The sequence below is a fragment of the Gobio gobio genome (genome assembly GCF_949357685.1).
Source record: "Gobio gobio genome assembly, chromosome: 7".
Lineage (NCBI taxonomy): Eukaryota > Metazoa > Chordata > Actinopteri > Cypriniformes > Gobionidae > Gobio > Gobio gobio.
This window is the reverse complement of record NC_137103.1, coordinates 42,422,973-42,443,907: the sequence shown is the minus strand read 5'-3', so window position 1 is coordinate 42,443,907 and position 20,935 is coordinate 42,422,973. Positions and strand designations below refer to the sequence as shown.

The 20,935-nt window shown below is 37.8% G+C and overlaps 1 protein-coding gene across 1 annotated transcript in view; it reads right to left on the bottom strand.

Annotated features, from left to right (window-relative positions):
* Positions 1 to 2,390: 2,390 nt before the first annotated feature.
* slc49a4 (solute carrier family 49 member 4) overlaps positions 2,391 to 20,935 on the bottom strand; it is a 62,685-nt gene continuing 44,140 nt past the window's right edge. The window contains exon 9 of the mRNA XM_079821989.1: positions 2,391 to 4,272. Coding sequence (XP_079678115.1) covers positions 4,157 to 4,272 — 116 coding nt within the window. The 3' untranslated portion in view covers positions 2,391 to 4,156. The remainder of the gene's footprint in view (positions 4,273 to 20,935) is intronic.

The following is a 20,935-nucleotide window of genomic DNA, read 5'->3' as shown; positions in this document are numbered from 1 at the left end:
TCACCTTGATGAGATTCAGCCAAGTAGAGTCCCCATCCAAACATGCTCACTGATTATCATCAAGCTCCATTATGTTTTGTTGGACTTTGCTATTGATTCGCTCAAAGTGTGGGTTCCATGCCTACCTTCTCATTCAGCAGCGGGCTATCACAGTCAGGGCTGGAGCGAAATGGCTGGTAATGCCTCTGTGATCATGTTGCGCACATCCCTGCCAGCCATCTGGTGCTTACTGCAATCATGTATCCTTAAAGTAACTGCAATGCACAGAGAAATCTCTACAGCTTATCAAAAACAGACACTTGTAAACTTGCATGAGGCAATTACATTTTAATATTCAATATTAACCAATTGTAAACTTATCTATTCGAGTGCATACTGCACACTGGTGGTAGGCGAGGAGAGATCCCCTGCCCTGATATGATTGTAAAGTCCTTTGCGTGTAAAATAGTACATCTCGGGATGCCCATCCCCAGGTAACTAGAGAGTACATCAGCTCCAGTTGGGATCCAGCCTCTTATGAAGACTTCAGATAACCAACACCTGTGAAGAGACGACTTCAACTGCTACGAGGACTCAGCATGCACCAATGCACCAATGCTACATTTCTATATTATTGTAATGATTATATTCACAATTTGTAATAATGACTTAAATGAGCTCACTGTTTCTGCCTTAAATGAATACATTGTTAGCTAACCGTCTGATTTGTATATGTACTTGGACACAGTCACCTGATAACAAATCACTCTAAATTGTAATGTAGTGCACTCTATAAAACATGTATTTTCTGTAAAGCTGCTTTGAAATGATATGTATTGTGAAAAGTGCTATACAAATAAATGTCACTATATAAATGCCTCATTCATTCAACCTTTGAACATAATTTGTGTGAATTAATTTTATACTAAACATAAGAATGGTATAGCTTTTGCAAGGGGTGTGCACATTTATGAGCACAACTGTAACTGGTGAAACCGAATGCAACCATCCTATATTCTATTTACTTGTATTTTGTAAGACAAGGGTGCTGTTCATCTGTCGCAGAAGAAGTCCGCTGGGAAACGTCTTGCCGGAAACATGAAAGGGCATACAGAGCATGTGAGGACTGAAATCTGCAACAGAAAACAAATCAATGGCTATAAAAGTGTCACTTAGATTGACAGTGAGCTCTGTTTACAACTGAGTGTGCGTCATGTGCTCATGAACAGGAACCATGGCGGAACAGAGCGCATGGACGGGGAACAAAGCCAAAATGGATTTTATAAAATTGCTTGTCACTGAATAAAAACACCTGTTTAAGACAATCTTCTCCCAGGATGCCTGTTGCTGCTGTTGTCAACATTGAAAAGTAACACTTGAATCCGAGGCTCTTTTTTGTGCTGAAAAGTTGACGCGACAAGCGTAAATGCTCCTTTTTGGTATTCAGCTACGGTGGGATGAAGAAAGGGATCAATGTTCTTTCAATGCTCTGACAGCAGTGCTGTGAATAAAAAAATAACTTAAGAAACTTCAATACTTCATTCTTTGAAAGGGGAAAAGGTGAAAAAGTAATACTTTAAAAAAGGGATTGGGAGGTGGAGATCCCTTTAACCCACTTTTTCCATGTCCCTATTTGCAATTATGTATCACACAAACCTATTGATACAGTGACAGATGAGATAAATGGCTTATTATATATCTGTGGAAACAGAATAAATAGTACATACACAAAACTACAAAGTGAAGTGCAATATTATTGCACTTTTATACATATATTATATATTTTATATTATTCACATCAATGTGAATGGAAAGTTGACCAGCAATAAATAAAAAAATATATCTATAAATATTAAAATAGTATTTATTTTATATTATTATTACCGTTTTTGCAATATAATAAATACATAGGATATATAAGCCTAAAAGGAACTCAAATAGGCCTCTTCAATTAAATATAAATAAATGACTTTTAAACTGTTAGTTACATGAAAATTTAACTGCTAATCGAAATCATTATTATGAAAAATTTACATAGGCAAAATTCATAGAGAAAGGTTATCAGATAAGAACAATAATCTATAGGCATGCATGTAAACCACAGGTTTTTTGGCTGGTGAACTGCACAATATGCTAACAACAACTCCGGAGTAAACACATACTGGCTGTGTGCGCCCACTCTCAATCCTAATGTCATCTATGAGCTCATGCTTTGAAGGGTGTGTGTGCATCACGGAGCGTGTGCAAAATCCAAAAACATGAGCTCATACATATAGACGCCCATGATGATAGGTTTAGTGGAACCAAAAGTTGTTTCCTCGAAGGTCAGGCACATGTTCTCGAAATGCCAAAATTTCAATCAATGTAGTATTTAACAACGCCTTCGTACACGGCTCATCCAATCATAATTTAGAGTCAGAACTATTTGTTTTATTTGATGGTTTTTCATTACATGCTTCATGCCAGGTCAACGTCTCGATGACAGAGAGGAGAATAAGGCATGATTCCATTTTAAAAACATCTTTTTAATAAGGTGCTAAAAATCTTTGACATGTATTTGCACATGGACGGGGCACGTACGCCCCTCCTGTGCCACTTATTAACATTACAGTGACAGAAGAGAGCACAAGCACCGACTGCAGCATGGCACGCACATCACAGTGGACAGGAGGACAGAACAAAGGTCACTGTTAATTAAGGCAATGTTAACAGGTAAAAGAGAGAACCGTTCTGTACAGAAAACCACGAAAAGTGATTCGCATGCAGGCTTTTCCCAGAGGAGAACAGAACTGTGTGTGTCCAAAGTTCTCAGTTGCAAAGCTGTGGAAATGTGAGGGCTGAAAGAATTCTTTCCACTGATAAACCGTCAATCAGTTCCACAGAAGTCAATCCTAAATCCAAGCGTCAAGCCACCAAATGTCACCTTTCACAGCAAAGTTCCATGCAACTAATGCGATGAAGTAGTCCAGATTCAGATGAGCTCCATTTGTATGGTGATGCCGAACGCAGGAGAGAATTGACCAGTGGGTTCATGGGTCAAACGACAGGGAGAGGGTATATTGCACTCGTTGTTGCATGAGGTTGTGCCACAAATCACGAAAGGCTACCAAACATGGCTATTATTGCTGGTGTATAGTGTTGTACTGTTCCAGCAGTCGGTAATGCCATGTTTAAACACTCAGACATAAAAACCATTAAATCCCTTAAAGTCAAAATTAGTGAATTAATCCCTAAAATGAGTTAATAAATTACATTTAAACGCTCTTAAAACATTATCAATTGCAAAAGATTCTGTAAAAAGACTCAAAGGTTTGTGCAACAGACACCCACTGTGAGCATGCTACAGCTCGAGACAAACACAAATGGCTACCGTAACATGAATATAGATCCCTCAGACATTGTGAGGTAACATGACACAGAATCGGACCAATCACTGCAAGACGATTAATTAAACCTCACAGCGGAGTGAATAATCCTTTGCATAATATGGGCTGATAAGGAAAACGAGAAGACTTGAGGACCATGGCATATGCCACTTATTGACAGACCTATCACAGGTCAATTAAAGCTTGGATCCCACAGGCTATTTACAAGTGACACTACAGCTCTAAGAGGTCCCCGGTCCACAGACGGCCGTAGCTCCCGGCAGACGGCTAATTGAGCTTGTCTATAATTATCCATTACACTCCCATTAGATGTGGTGAGAGCACTAGAGGAGCCATCACCACGGGACACTGCAAAATCCATGAGAAGATCCACGTGTGCTTGCATCTCTACGCAATAAACGTCCCTTATATAGTGACATTATGTAAACACATCATTTCCATTGATCGTTTAAATAATTAAAGTAAAAAAAAAAAGGTCAAATAAAATTTCATTCCAGAAGGCAAACCGTGTCAAGTAGAAAGGTCAATATCTGCACTTCTTTTCTCCTTAGTCGGGTCTCAATTCCTAATGTTAGTTACGATGCTAACACAATGCACTGCCACCACTGCTGATCATATATTTCACAATTACAATATCTTTCAGAAGAAAGAAGAAACGAGAGGAAAAAAAACACGGATCCATACAAGTGAGCAACATGCTGTGTGCCCTTTCTGTGCACTCTGCTGGAATATATTGCCCATAAAATGACAAGCCTTCAGTCTTCTGCTGAAAAAAAGCTCACTCGGTATGCTCAGACAGAGACAAAGACGTCCAAATAGAGGCGGTCATACGATTCCCTGAAGAAAAGGAGGAGCAGGAGACTGAAGATGCAGGATCCTGTCAGACACCAGTTCAACCAGGACAGCTCTGAAAAACAAAATAGCAAAGTTGTTAGCCATGACAGCAGGGGCGATTCTAGGGTCAGAGCTTTAGGGGTGCTGAGCACCCAATGAACCCCACTGCCACCACCCACCCTCTTTCACACAAAAACAAAAAATATGTCTATTGAAAAATAACTTTATCATTTTAACATTGATTGAACTCCAAAATCTAGATTTTTTTTCTTCTTTTTTTTGAGACCTTTTCAGAACACCAGCTTAATTGTGATAGTTCACACAGACAGCCCCCTGTAACAAACACAAAACCTTCTTCACTCAGCTGGTTTTCCTGACCGTTAACTCCATGTGCCTCATTTTGTATCAACAGTCATCAGATTGGTTATATTAGATTCAACTTTATTGTCATTGAACAAAGTAACAGGTACTTGGACAACAAAATGTATTCATCTTCTATAAATTATTTACAAATGGCCATCTCTAAAATATCTGGATGCATGCCTGTCTGAACTTTCATAAACCAATATGTCATCAATAAATAATAATAAAATAAGCTTCATATCAAGAAAAAAAAAAAAGAAAAAGAAAAAAAAAAGAAGGTAAAAACAAAAAGTCCAAAATATCCAGAGTATTTACAGAGGTCTTGAAAATACTTAGAAAGTAAAGATATAAAAAAAGAAAGAGGGAAATCTTTGAAGTACTTCCCCTGAATCCCCATTTGCCTCTACTTTGGGAGAGTTAATCTATGTCGCCGCACTTTGAGGGTGGCAAACCTGTCAATGACCCTTTGGTGTTCAATTTTTTCAAGCAACTCCTTCTCAATAGACATCACAGCAAGGTGCTGGAGTCTGCTTTGGCCTGTGGTCCTCCTGAGCCATGTATGGAGCCGACGCAAGGCACTAAAAGACCGCTCACATGTACAGCTGCTAACTGGTATTGTCAAGGCAACCTGCATAACAGCTTTCAGTGAAGGGAACATTTCCGAATCTAGGAGTTTGTACACTGCTAGCATGTCCTGAACTGTACCAGCCTCACTCTTGCGCTTCAGAAAGTTTTTTGCGACTATCACTTCCTCTGACTTAAGTTCAATATGGTAATGCAGAGCCAGTGCTGTCAGATGAGGCTCAGACAAGAAATGGCCTGAGGTTGGACTGCATGCCTGAATTCCATTGAGCACATCCTCATTCACACCAGAAAAACGCCTCTCAAGTTCACATATCATTCGGTCCAGACAAGGAAACAAAAGTTTCCTCTTGAGATCTTCAGACTCTGAAGAGCCACAGGTTTCACTGCCTGCCCCACAAGCTGACTCAACAACATATTCATCCATTCTCTTTGTCTTACGCCTCTGTCCTGAGGATGATTCTACTGCTATCTGGTTTGCCTCACACATAGCCATTGTTCTGGAGTACAGATCTGCAGCAGTGGTATCACTGCGTTTCTGCTTCATGGTGTCAGTCACTGCATTTTTGTATGTCACTGCTTGGGCAATGTCAATGGTCTCCTTCTGTAGGTATCTGTGTAAACCTGCTGTTACAGACAGGAGAGTGTGGAAAACCATCAGCAAATACACTGAGGAGAATTTACTGAGTTTTGCCCTCAATCCAACTGCTGTAGGTGTCTTGATTGTGGAGAGGCACTCAATGATAGCAGGGAAATTATCAATCACTGCAGTCACTGAATGAAGCTGGCATGCCCAGCGTGTAGTTGACAACTGCACAAGTTCTCTTGGCTGCAACCCTAACTTCTTTTGAGTGTCCACAAACTTATGGTGGTTTACAAGGGAGACACTAAAGAAAGAATGGAGAATTTCCAGCATGTTGAAGAACTCTGTGGCTTCAGAGACAGCTTTGCATGTGTGACATAAAACTAGATTTAACTCATGTGCATAGCAATGCACATAAATTGCCTCAGGGTGCTTTTTTTTAAAATGGGCTTGTACACCCCCAACATCCCCACTCATGACAGCTGCCCCATCGTAGGTCTGTGCCACACATTTCAACTGATCAATTCCCTTCTTTACCAACTGATTTTCAATTGCAGCTGTTATCGAAGAAGCATCAAACTGTGACACCTCTGTAAGGGCTAGGAACCTTTCTTTAATGGCACCCTCAACAGACACGTATCTAACACAGAGTGCCAACTGTTCTGTCTTTCCATCCCTGGCTTCATCAGCCATAATGGCATACATATTTGCTCCCTTTATCTCACTGATGATATTTTCTGTTATTTCTTGTGAACAGCACTCTATCATCTCATTTTGGCTATCAGATGAGAGGTACGTGGTGTTTGAAGGGGCTGTGTATCTTTGCAAGAAGGGATCAAATTTGGTCAAAAGTGACATGCACTCTAGGAAATTGCCTTTGTTGTGACTCTCATCCGTTTCATCATGACCTCTGAATGCTATGCCTTGCTTCCCCAAGAAGCAGGTTACTGCCATAATACGCTCTAGGTACTGCCTTCTTTCACTAATTTCAGTGGTACTTGCTGCCTCTATCTGCTCTACAACATTCCCTTTTGACAGGCTTGCTTTGTAGCTGTTCCAACAAACCACACTGTCCTTATGTGACTGTGTTGTTTCATGTTTTTGAAACTTGCTAAGTGCCTTTTGCCAGTTATTAACTCCATCATTAACAAGTGCATCCTTTCTGACATTTTTGCCAAATACCCTACAAGGAAAGCAGAAAGCAGCATTTTGTCTAGCTGAGTATTCCAGCCATCTGAAACTTTTGAACCACTGTTCTTGAAAGGCTCTTTTTTGTGTGCCAAACTGAGTATGAGGGTATTGAGACAGCTTTAACTGTTTAGGACCAGTGTCCTTATCCCCTAAGTCTGAACAGCTCTCTTCTGTCTCTGCTGCTTTGGCTTGGTGCTCTCTATGTTGCACTCCCTCTGTCTCTTCATTTCTTTCACTAGTCAATTCCCTCTCATCCCTTATGGACTCTCCCTGTTGTTTTCCTCCTCCTTTATTAAGAAAAAATGTGGTGTAAAATAATGTTACAAAAAAAATGTAATATAGGCTACTTAATGCCAATAAGTTTGTATAGGAGTACACACACATAAACAGGAGTAGTTACTGTTTTGCTTGCCACTATTCACTATATGTCAATTTATTGTTGTTGTTTCCTCACCTGATTCTTCCTGCATGCTCTCCCTTTCCCTTTCCCTTTCTCCTTCGCCATCTCCCTCTCTTTCCCTTGGCACTGACAATCATACACAAATATATTGTAGCCAGGAGAGTTGAGGACAGTTTGTCATGTCACAAAAATGAGACCATGAGACCATTTACAGATTCTAAGGATATGATCAAAAGACACACAGAGGCGTGTCATTTTAAATGTCTTTATTATTATTATTATTATTGGGCTTAGAAACTTTTTAAATGACAAATTCATTTCACAAGAGAAGCTTGTGAGTTTGAAATAAATATAAATAAAATAAAAGCAGGGGACCATTGCCTAGATAAGTAATTTGATACAACTACAGCTGGTTTGCATTATCTGTTACTCTAGCTCAACACTTTTCAGAAGAACAAAAAAACAAACAAAACAAAAAAAAAATAAGACAGAGGTCATTATGGACTGTCCCTAGTCTCTCACCTGAATCTGTCTTTTTTCTTTTAAAGAATTGTCGTATGTCCATTGCTCACTGCCAGGCCACAGACACACACACACACACACACACACACACACACACACACAGAGAGAGAGAGAGAGAGCGAGAGTTATGCTAGGAGTTCAGGAGTTAAGCCTGGTTCAGGTTAAATCCTGTGTGTGATGAATGAATAAATACAGCAAAAGAAAAACATGAAACTTTCTTCTATAGTCTAGTTTGATAGTCAGCCACAACTGAAAAATAACATATAAATCTAGGAATTTATAACAATTCATTTAAAAAGCCACAGTGAGTGTTTTCAGTGATACGTCGTTTGTTTTCACTCCAAACGCCAGGGCTTCATGTTTCCATGACGACTGACCAGAAAAGACGCACGTGACGTCATGTTAACATGACTCTCGATTGTTAAAATGAGTATCAAATTAACGATAAACTTCTTACTTCTCTCCGTTTATGACTATGGACGAGTCACCCCGGGGCCGGATGCATAAACCGTTAAGACTAGTCTTACAAGTTAGACATAGATTTTTTTTCTTTAAGACTGTTCATCATTTTTTAAAATCAGTTACATAAAAACATAGACTGGCCTAATTTGATACGAAAAGTAAGACTGAATGCCACTTGCCTAACTGCTAGTGGCTCATACTAGATCTTAAGACACTGTCTTAACATAATGGCTTAGTTTATGCAACTGGCCCCTGTGTGCTACTCCACAGCGGCGGCGACCCGCCGGACTAAAAAGTCCGAGAATAAACACTTATTATTGGTGTACCACCATGGTGATTCAGGATACTGACTCCAGTACTCACCGATATGGTTTCGAAATCGGAAACAACTCTAGCTAAAAGGAAAGAAGTGTCAGACACAGCTTTCAACCGATCACAACACTACTGCACGTGTTCTCACTCTGCGTGTGTTTCGCGCTGGATGACGGTCGTGCTGAGCGGTGCAGGTACAGAGGAGAAGCAGAAGAAGAGAAGAGGATGACACCATTTGCTATGCGGGGATGTTTTCATTTTCCTCCTTAACACATACATTTTAAACCACAAACTACGGAGTATGTTTTGGACATTATTTAACCGTGTAAAAGACTAACAAAAATTTTAAATAACACAATTTCTTACTCCAAGTTTTAGGGGTGCTGAGCTCCTTTTTAGGGGTGCTGAAGCACCCCTAAAAAGGGGCTAGCCTCGCCCATGCATGACAGTATTTAGAGCGCTGGACACACTTCAATGCATGATAGTACATACATGTGTTTATCATATTTTTGGAAAAAGCATTTCTCATTAGTCATAAAAAATAAAAAAAATAAAAAAAGTTCTCCCCACAGCTTGGCATTTATTCAAAATATAACTGCTAAAATGTCAAGGCATCTTCACATTTGTAAGTATCAGGTAAATTAAATGTAAATGTGTGCTTTTAAATAAAGCTAAATCAACTAGTAATAACCAAATAGCTGTTTGGCAATGTAAAAAAAACTTGGTTAACAATGACAGTATTTAGAGCACCGAATACCATGTACTTCACAGAAAGATAGAATGTTTATCATCATTTTTTAAACACAGTAACAAAAAATGATATATACAAAAATGTAAGCCTACTTGGTCTAAAAGGGTTAGGTACACACGGTTTTTCTGAAGGCAAAATCCAGTCATTTCAATAGGAATCCACACAATCAGAATTTAAGGGTGAAACATTTCCCTGCACAGATTTTGCATCAGAATCAACTTGTTCATTGACCATAATAATGCCGCTTTGATCAAAAGTGATTTCTGTGTGAGCGGTGCTTTGTGCAAATGTGCATCATTACATTATTAACAGTGGAAATAGACATTTTTTTGCCATGTGACCATCCCTTAAAGGGTTAGTTCACCCAAAAATGGAAATTCTGTAATTAATTAGTCACCCTCATGTCATTCCAAACCTGTAAGGCCTTCGTTCATCTTCGGAACACAAAGTAAGATATATTTGATGAAAACCGAGAGCTCTCTGACCCCTCCATAGACAGCAATGTAATTAACACTTTCAAGGCCCAGAAAGGTAGTAAAAACATTGTTAAAATAGTCCATGTGACTCCAGTCCGTGTAACTCCAGTGGTACAGTACTTTTTGTGCACAAAAACAAAAATAACGACTTTATTCAACAATTTCGTTCTAGCCTGTGTCAGTCTCCTACGCAGTTTACGTTGTAAAAACAGTGCAGCTCCCGCGTCATCATCACGTGCATGCGTCATGGTGGTCACGTGAACAGCATCGGCTGCCGTAGAACTCGAATGCGCTGCACTGTTTACAACGTAAGCTGCGTAGGAGACTGACACAGGCTAGAACGAAATTGTTGAATAAGGTTATAATTTTTGTTTGTTTATGCACACAAAAAGTATCTCATTGCTAAATAATATTAAGGTTGAACCCCTGGAGTCACATTGACTATTTTAACAAAAGTGTTAATTGAATAGCTATGGAGGGGACAGAAACCTCTCGGATTTCATCAAAAATATCTTAATTTATGTTCCGGTCTTATGGGTTTGGAACGACATGAGCGTGAGTAACTAATCACAGAATTTTCATTTTTGGGTGAACTAACCCTTTAAGCATTAAGTAAATTAATGTAAATGTTAATGAAAATATATATTTATATATAAAATGGCCCATTTCACTACATTACAGAGTTGCAAGTGGTTACAAACAGCAATTCACATTGACTAAATGCAGTTGGCACTTACAAACTTTGGACATAAAAACACACAGCCCTTCATTTCCTTCTGACCAAACCATAAACATGGTCATGCTCCAATAACCAAAGGCAAATGGACTAGAAAAACACAATATACTAATAATTGTTTGAAATGCATCAGACTATGCGAAATAGCAAAGACACAGTTTCCCATAGCCTCTCTATTCCTTTCAGTGGGCTGTTAAAGTAACGAAAGGTTTTACATTAAGGTTGAAGTTTAAACCAGCAATAGAATCATTTCACATGCAGTGCACATGAATACTAAGATACTTTTTAAAAGGACAACACCGAAAACAGCATGCGAGAGCTGTGCAAATACATTCAGTTGACATATACAGCAGCGATTCAATAGATGAAAGCCTCACACCAGCTGCTGTGGCTCTGATAGAGCGCTGGGTTGAATATAACATAAACCAGGTCAAACACACAGACCCTTGAGGACAAAGGAAAGAGCGCAACTTAATTTAATAGAGAACTGGATTTCAATTTCAAGGCGTCCCATATCCAGATAACAGGTTGATCAATTGCCCCTGAAGTGAGAACTGCAATCGATGGCAGAAGGTGAAATGCATGCTGGGTCAGCTGCTGAGCCCATTTGGGCTAAATGATATGATTTAACCATGCAGCACAGTCAACACAACCAGGTACGGTGGAGGATAGAGCCGTGTCGCCTCGAAGAAATGGGAAGCGGGGATTCTTTCCAAAAGCCCCCTCATTAATCAGGCCTTACTAGCCCTTCAGCTGCGCTTGGTATAGCGGCAGGTTAATGGAGTTGTGTTTATCTGGCTATTATGGCTGTGCCGCACGCCCGCCCCAGCCTCATCAATTTAAAAGAGAGGTAGCATCACCAGGCGGGACGTCTGCAGCGAATGTTAATGGAGAGAGCGGCTCGACTCGGCTCAGGTAATCCAATCAGACGCCCTCCAAAAATCTGAGTCGTCAACAGTCACCCTTTCCAGCGCTAATGGAAGGAAGATCTTTGGACAGAGCGCCCAACCTGTCCCTAAGGCAGAGCCGCTATGGAGAATACAAAAGTTGTTGGTTTAAAGGATTCGATTTCTCCCTCCTTCTCTCGCAATAATGGGAGCACAGCAATTATATCCTGTCTGTCAGTTTACGCAGCAGTCAAACTATGTCGTATTTCCTTCCTCTTAATACCTGACGGCAGAATGCAGAGATGTTGTTATTAAGGGTGCAATTTAGCCTGTCTCTTTTCTGCCATCGTCTCAGGGGCTGTAATGTGCTGAAAAGGCCACGGTGGAATGACGGTGTAAACAGGCCACTCACTGTGACACTCACAATCTCTTACACGCGGAGCGCTGGGACAAAAGCGAGGACAAGGAGGGAGGGAAGCGAGGAAACATCCTACAGCCGCTGTCTCACGTTGTGACCAGGCGGCCCAATGTCTTCTCACTCACCCACAAGGCTCCTTACTTCCTGTCAGGCGAGCTGGGGTGTCTGAGATGGTCCTCTTATTGCTGTAATTATTCTTAATCGCTCCCCATTCGGCTGGCAGACTGATGGCATATTTCAGCTCAGTTTAATGTCTTGCTCTGGCCCCAAGCAGCATCAAGAGAGGCTGACTGACAGTCTGTAGGCTCTGTTTTCTCCTTATAAGATTAAACCAGACCTATATTTGGCACTTCAGAGATTGATTTCTTTACCTGGTTTGGCCTGGCAACACGGTCAAGCTGTGATTCTAAATATAAATGTGTTAAAAAAGGAGTACAAATATATGAATAAAATAAAAAAAGATTAAGATTATAATTTATATTATAGAATAAATACAACTATATATATATATATAAATACAACTATATATATATATAAATACAACTATATATATATATATATATATAAATACAACTATATATATATATATATATATATAAATACAACTATATATATATATATATATATATATATATAAAAATAGAAAACTACATACAATACTGTGCAAAAGTTATGGCATTGTACACTCTAAAAAAAGGTTCTATATAGCACCAAAAATGGTTGAGGAACCACTTTTGGTGCTATAATAGCAAAATATCTCAACATGTTCTGTATATGGTAGCGGTGCTATATAGCACCTTAGTCAAAGAACTGGTGAAGAACCTCTGAAGAACTGCTGAAGAACCACTGAAGCACCAAAATTGGTGCTATATAGCACTTAAAAAGGTTATCCTATGATTACGAGCCAAGAACCATTTTTGGTGTCATATAGAACCTTTTTTTTTTAGAGTGTAATAATCCAGAGATATTTTTGTATGCACAAGGAGCCACACGGAGATCTGATCTCTCCATCATCGAGTCTGTATGTGATTACATGAAGAAACAGAAAAAACTATAGCAAAGTCCACAGACCTGCAAAGCTACCTGAAAAACTATGTGCAAAAGCGGTTTTAAACGCAAAGGCTGGTCACACCAAATACTGATTTGATTTAATTCATTGATAAATAAATTCTATTTATGACATTATTTTGGAAAGCATCCTCACTTCACAGCATTTTTACACAAGTGCTTAAAACATTTCACAGTACTGTAGCTTTGCAGGTCGGTTTCTGGAAACATATGTTCCTAATACGTTTGCACAGTACTGTATATAATATATATAACAAATATTTTATCCCTAGTAAACGTACTTCATTGAAAAAATTACACACCTCATCTTCAACTCCGGTTTAAGAATGGTGTGAAAAGCTCTATTGGAAACTTGATTTTGCTGAAGGTTTACCTTCACAGGCAATTGAACGTGCTAAATCGAATGCTGTAAAAAAAGTTTAGAGCAGGCATACCCCATCAGGAAGTACACACTCTGGGTCTCTACAAAAGGTTACTGGACCCTTCATTTTATTATTGCCATTTGACAGACGGGCCACCCTCAAACAGTAGGTGACATGGCCTTTACTAAGCCACACAATCAAAAAAAGGCTGAATGTTCAATCTTTACCAGCTATTCACAGCTTTCGGATTTAAGGGTGAATGAACCAACCTTGCCAATTTAAATGGCCAGCTGGGAAGGACAGCAACGGTAACTCAATGAAGCACATCCCTTTCACTTCATTTTAAAGTAAATACAATGAAAATGTAAGACATTTGTGAATGTATCATCAGTCACAGGCAGGTGCTATTCTATAAAAGCACATCAATACAACCTTGGGTGGCTGAAAAAAAAGAGGATCCGGAAAATAAAAGAACAGAGGCAGGCTCAATATAGGAGGAAACAGGCGACTGAAAAGAAAACAACAGAACAAATGTTGCACAAGGGTGATATTACTAAAACCTTCAATAAATGCACGTGTACATCATTTTTTGAACATCTGTCTAAACTTCTATTCATTTCCCTATGCGTCAAATTTTAAGTGGAACTACACCTTTAAGAGGAGGACTTTGTGCAGTTTAGCTAACAGAGAACTTATTATGTCGAAAAGGGCTTTCTGCCAGTGGAAACAGCGAGAGGTAGCAGGATGGTTCTGATGAAACAAACAGAAATCCATCCATCATCTCTTCAGCACCTACACACCGCTTGGCCTAAACAGAAACAAAGCGTTCAAAACTCAATAGCAATGCCAACGCAATAACCTTCTATATATAGAGACCTCATTGTTCCAACATTATTTTCAGCCATGGCACGGTGTTGGCGGGCAACTGCAGCTCTGACAGCAACACAAAGGCAGAACGAATCTCATGGCTTCATTTGGGACCGATAACCCAATCAGATTTGAAAGGATGAGCCAGTTAAGCTCACTCATCTCAGTTTAATCTTTTCCAAGGGATCAGCAGGAAGACTGAGTTTTCGCAGCTTTTCTTGACACCTGCACTGCATGAAAACACTGAAATCCGGCACTATCCGGGCATGGTATACTCCAGTGTAATTTGATGTTTACCGGATGTATGTGGGAAAAAGCGGATCAGAGTAACACGGAACAGTATATTTCCAGAAAAACCCGGAAACCTCACGTATGCGGACGTATACAGGAATCCGTGAAATTTCACGGACATATACAGCTGAAACACTGCTGGGTGTGCTAGGACTGAAGACTGTTAGGTGTGAAGAAGACCTTTCATATGTTAATGACTGACACTTGTGCTGGCTGTTCTCAGAAGGAGGGGGGCAGGGGAGCACTTCAGGATTGAGAATTATCTCTGGTCTACTGTAGGCTACAGCAAACAAGCTTTTTACACAGAAAAAATAATTCTTAAGGCCCTGAAACACTAAACTGAACTAGCAATGACTAAAGCCGACTGTGGGGTTGGTTCACGTTGCCTGGGTCTGAGCCAAACCATCAGAATGGTGTGTCAGGGCCTTAAAACCACTGCATGAAAAGAGTCTCTAAATCAAATATTTTTTATAAAAACAGTACAAAATAAAAACCCTGTCTGAACATATACGTTCACAAAAAAATCTGAATATGTAATGAAATAAACAAAGAAATGTAATGGAATTAACAAAGGATAATTAACCAAACATTTTAGACTATCCCCAAACAATTTTTGCAAAGTTTTACAAATTGTAGGCAATAATAGAATTAAATAAAAAGGAGATGAAATGTGGAAAATGAAAAAGTTTGTTTTAAAAACACCAAAAACTGATATGCTCAAAATAAAAATATGGAATAAAAAAGAGCAGGGATTCACTTGCTCAAGAAACACAGAAACACAAGCAGATCTTTCAGCTCTGCAACTATTAACAAAAAGTGTCACTCCAAGATTCTTAACTTTAACACGCTGCAAAAGAGGGGCATTTTGAGGTTTGAAATCCACCACTCACAATAGATGTAGGTGCAACCAATAAGGTTACCAATAAAAATAAGGCAACCAATAAAAATAATCCTAATTTTACAGAAAAAAACGTCAGTTTTTTACAGTATTTTCTTGTAATTTTGAATTATGTTTAAAACAATGTAAAATTACAAACAATATCTAAATAAACAACTTGACTGTTATTTTAAGGATTATATCATTAATGACAAATTACAGTAATTCTAATTTTTTTATACAGGAACATCACTGTATTATTTTTCTGTTTTCATAAATAACAAATTCATGCAAAATTACAAACAATATCTGTAAATTAACAACTGTAATACAATATTTAGCTCATTATATAAAAGGTTTATGTGTATGTCCATACTAACAATTTAACATTATTCTTTGTCTTTTTAAAGTAAATCTTATTAGTTTTATATTTACACTGTAAGAATAAAAACCTTAAAAAAAACAGCAGCTACAGCTGCAAAACAAAAACCGTAAAATAAGTCAAATATCTTAAGTCAAATAAAGTTAAAAAACTTCACAGAAATTTACATTAAACGTTTTAGAGAAAACACTATTAGTTTACAGATTTTTCCTTATTTAAATTAAGATATTTTACTTTAATTTTCTGTTTTACAGTGAAGGTGTATTTTTACATTCAAACTGGTTTTACATTCAATTCTGGATACAAATATAACAAAATATATAGCAAACTAAATATCAAACAATAATTGTTTTTAAAGAGTACAAATCTGCACTGCTCTCCAGGTTGAAACTTTCAAGCCTCTGCCCACACCACAAAACACCATTTGACCAATTAATTAAATATAACAGCAAATAAAAATAAATATACACATTTTCTAACTGTTGTTTAAAACAAGTTTTTTTTTCTATATTTGCCAGGCTATTTGATGTCTTTCCGTGTTCTTTTGAGCGTGATTGGTCAATCTGAACGTCATCCAGAAATCTGGCCAATGGCAGTGCGCGCCTTCCGTTTGAATTATACACCCGTTGTCGTTGCTCGTGGCTCGCGGGGACGCGACGCGATCGCGGCGTCTAATCTTCAACAGGACGGCTTCTTCTGTCCATTAATGGCATTGCATGGATCATTTTAAACCTGTTAAAATCTTATTTTGGACGAATTTTGATTGTGGGATGTCGACTGAGAACGAAAAAACATGAATACGAACAGACTAAGGTTTCAATGGCGGACAGCAGACGGCAGAAGGTAACGTAAATCCCTTTATATTTTTTCTACTGCTTATCAAGATATAACGTTAGTGCATTAAAGTCATATGCTAATCGTGATTAACTTACATATTCTGTTTCTGTGTTTTGTTGTAATACTGTTAAGCTAGGGCTGGGTGTTATGGCGATCTGATGATACTGACTATTGTTAGTGATTTTGCTGTAAACGTTAACATTACCGTTTTATATCGCGGAATGGGAATATAGCGTATATAACGCAGCACTGACTGTACTAAAACTTTTTGACATTTTGACAAGGAAACATGCATGAATGTAGAATAATGAACGGGACATGCATGTGTTAAAATAAGCCTCTCTCAGACAGCAGGCGATCCCGAAATCAATTATCTTTCTGTAAAATGCACACAATTATCTCAGAAACCTTGTCATGTGAGGTATTCACTTGATTTAAACAGTCAGTTATGTCTTAAGTAAGTTAAACAGTTCAAGTTAACGTGGGGAAACCCGGATGCGTCATTATGTGCATCAGTTCTTAAAGGGGCTGCAGCTTTGTCATAATTTTAATAAAACAAAAGAATAGAGAAGACCTTCTGCTTCTTTTAGAATCAAGTGATATTAATTAATTGAATATCATACAGTGAAGACTTTTAAAGCAGTATTATTCTGTAGCATTTTAATAAAATATCCATCAAAATATATATATATATTGTGATATCGTTATTGTAAAATAAAATTTCTCATGTATGTATAATTATATGGTCATAATGCCCATCCCTACTGTCAGCTAGTTTTAAGATCAAGCTTGTCATAAAATGTAACAGAGCTTTGGAATGAGTAATCTGAGATCATGTACTCATTCAGCAGAGAGGACAGGAAAACACCATACTTGGACTCTGAAGAATTATAGGCAAACCAGGATTTTGGATCTACTGTAAAGTTTTTGTATGGGCCTGGTGAGTATGTTTTGCAAGTCCATGTCCGTAAGTTGATAATTAATATTAATGTTTTATCAAACAAATTAATATTCATTTGTGTGTGTGCATGTTTCTTCCCCCCTCATGATCCAGAAGTTTTGGATCCATGATCCTGAAGAACTTTTACAGATGTTGACCCTGAATGTGTAAAAGGTAATCTTAAAAATGTTGTCATTATTTTAATATTCTCTGTTTTTTTCTGTAATGTAAACGCATGCGTTTTCTGTGAAGTTGCTTTGAAACAATATCAGGGTTTTTTCTACATTGAAAATTTTTTGCCGGCCGCCAAAACAAATTTTTGTCCCGCCAAAGCCTTATTTGTTGAGTTATTGTGATTTATGAGTGATGTAGAACAGATAACTGCTGCGCTTGCGTTAACTGAGTGACAGAGAGAATGACCAGTGAGCTCATCCCTCGCTCGCACTCTCTCTGTCTTCAAAATAAGCATTCTTAGCTTTCTAATGTTTCACATTTTACGTTAATCAAAATCAAAAGGTCGGAAGGCCGAATCCATGTTGCACGTGACGCTATCAGACGTGGCGCTATCAGACGTCTTCCTTTAATTACCGCTGGGTGTGAAATGCGCTCAAAAAACATTGACTGATTCTCTGACCAGCTGACATAAAGCATACTTTCAATAAACAGGAAACAAATCCTATCCGGTTATGAAGTGTTTTCTGTGTGTTGACAAATCTTTCGCGATGTTCTAACAGACGGGATTCACACACAACGCGTCTGCTAATGTCCGATTCGCCACATTATGACTCCTTTGAACCGAATCATTTTAACGACTGGTTAGAACTGATCTGTCCAACACTGAACTAACGAATTAGTTTAATAATTTACTCAGAACAACACCTGAAATGAGAACACAAGTGTGCTTACCCACTTTAGCAAGAGTGGATAGTAAGAATTATTTTTAATTATCAACAGTCTTTCAGCTTATTTATGTGGACAATGTGTAGTAAAATAAATAGCCTAAAATCATTTAGTTTAGACTGGAGTGAGGTGAACCCAGAACAAATTTGTTGTTAGCTAGCTGATTGTATATGGCAGAAAATTGTATATGGCAGAAAATTAGGCTATTTGTTCATTTTTTTAATACTATTTTTTTTAATATTGATATGATTATATACCAAAACAATTATCAGTAAATAGTGTAAAAATGAGGAACAAAAACAAACATCAAGGTATCAAAATAAGCAAAAGTTACAAACTTTCTTTGAATTTATTTCAAATTTATTGTCAGTATTGCGCTTGCAGATCAAGTGGGTAGGGTATTTTTTTTTACCGTGCGTATGTGTGTGTATAGATGACCATGTCTGTCAGCCACCACCGAAGACCATTTTTGACCCAGGAAAAACCCTGAATATGTATTGTGAAAAGCGCTATACAAATACATTTTAATTGAATTGTTTTACTTTTATTGGCATTAACTATATATTATTAATGTATTATTTGGCAGGTCGCAAGATGTATTTTATTTTGTGAGACTTTGCTGAGGAAGTATTCTTTGGCTCAGTCTGAAAAGGCCCAGAAAAGAAACACTATGAAGAACATCACACAGAACTGTCAGAGAAAGAGACGGGTAAGTTAAGAAACCGGTTAAGCTTTTCCCCCCCAGAATTTTACTATACTCCTCTCTGAGTTTTAGTGGTTAATTTACTGTCATGTTTTGCAGTTGCTGGAGACCAGGTCCAGGGTTGCACAAACCAACACAGAACCTGTGGAAGACCGCAACTATAGACCTGATGTCTGATGAAGATGCTGCTGTTGTTGATGATGGAAGGCCAGTGTGGATGGTTAGGCTAGCTACTACAAACCAGACTAGACTGACCCACACTACGTGTCACATCACCAGCCCATCACGGCAGTTTGAAAAAATGTTCAAAACTCAAACAACATTGTGTTAGAGTTGGTCACAATTATTTTATAATTATAATTTTAATATTCAATTGTTCCATTTTATATTTTCTTTATTCCTATGTTTATATACTTATACTTTTATTGGTTCCCATATATAGAGTATTTACATATATTTTATATACACTTTTTAATTTATAGATTTCTTTGTCTCGTTTTATATTGTATACTTTGTATGTTTGTTCCTTTTTAGATGTCCATGTTGCTTTTGATCTCCACGTTTTCTATTGTTCCTTTTACGTCGCCTTCCTTTAGAAACATTTTGTTCACTTATCTTTTCCCCCATTCATTTTAATGTATGTTTATAATGCTCTTTGTTCTTTTTATTTGGTTATATTGTTTACTTGGAATATTTATATGTATTTTAATATATTTTATATACACTTTTTTTGTCTTATAAATTTATTGTTCTCATTTTATATTGTTTAAGTTGTATATTTATTCTTTTCCTTTTTATGTTCACTGTGTATTTTATTCCTTTACATCTCTATCTTTTAAATGCATTTTGTTCATTTTTTTTCCCTTTTTGTTTCTTTACCAATTCATTTTAACGTATATTTATGTTCTTTGGACTGTTTATATTTTTACATTTGTTCCTTTACATTTTCATCCCTTTTAAATACATTTAGTTCACTTGTTTTTGTTTCACCATTGTTTTAATGTTCATTTATAATGCTGTTAAGAATGTTTTTTTTTTTTTATACCTTTTTAATAAATATTTCAGACTTTCTCAAATTGTTTTGTGTGTATTTTTCTTTTGGGAGGGAGAGGGGATTATTTTTTATAAATATATATATATATATATATTATATATTAATGAGCAAAATCTGCATAGCTGGCCTATAACCAATCAAGTCCCTATGCTACAAAACCTAGCCCACCCTTAGCCTTAGAAGTAACCAATAAAGTCACTTGACTGGGTTTTCAATGCGCCCTGTCCTCCAATAGCAGTCTGGGTTTTGGGAGTGGTTTAAAAAAATACAACCAATCCAGTTTGAGATGAAGGACCAATAGGGGATGGAAGGCAAAGCTGTTTAGAGGTGTGAAAATGTCTCCTGGGAAAAACTTGATGGGATTATTTGCCATGGCAACAAATGGCTGTAGCATGGGAGTATACGGCCACAACATACATCCGATTTGGTACCATTTCGGATGAATACGGACATATACGGATCCATGGAATTTGACCTATCCGGCCAGTATACTCCTGGATTCTTCCGAATTTCAGCAGTGTATACAGGAGTATCCTGGTCCGGATACACCTTTTTTCATGCAGTGCTGGGAGCTGTCCAGCAACCTGACTGCTCATAAAACAGAGGCCACTGACGGAATGGGGAGATGAGTATCACAGTGGGCATCTGGATTTGACAGTGGTCAGTGTGAACAGAGGTTGACAGGAGTATAATTAATAACATACGCTAATTTCTAAAGAAATTATTTTCCTGTGAAAAACTTACCACCCCCAAGTGTTTTGGGTGTTTTCCT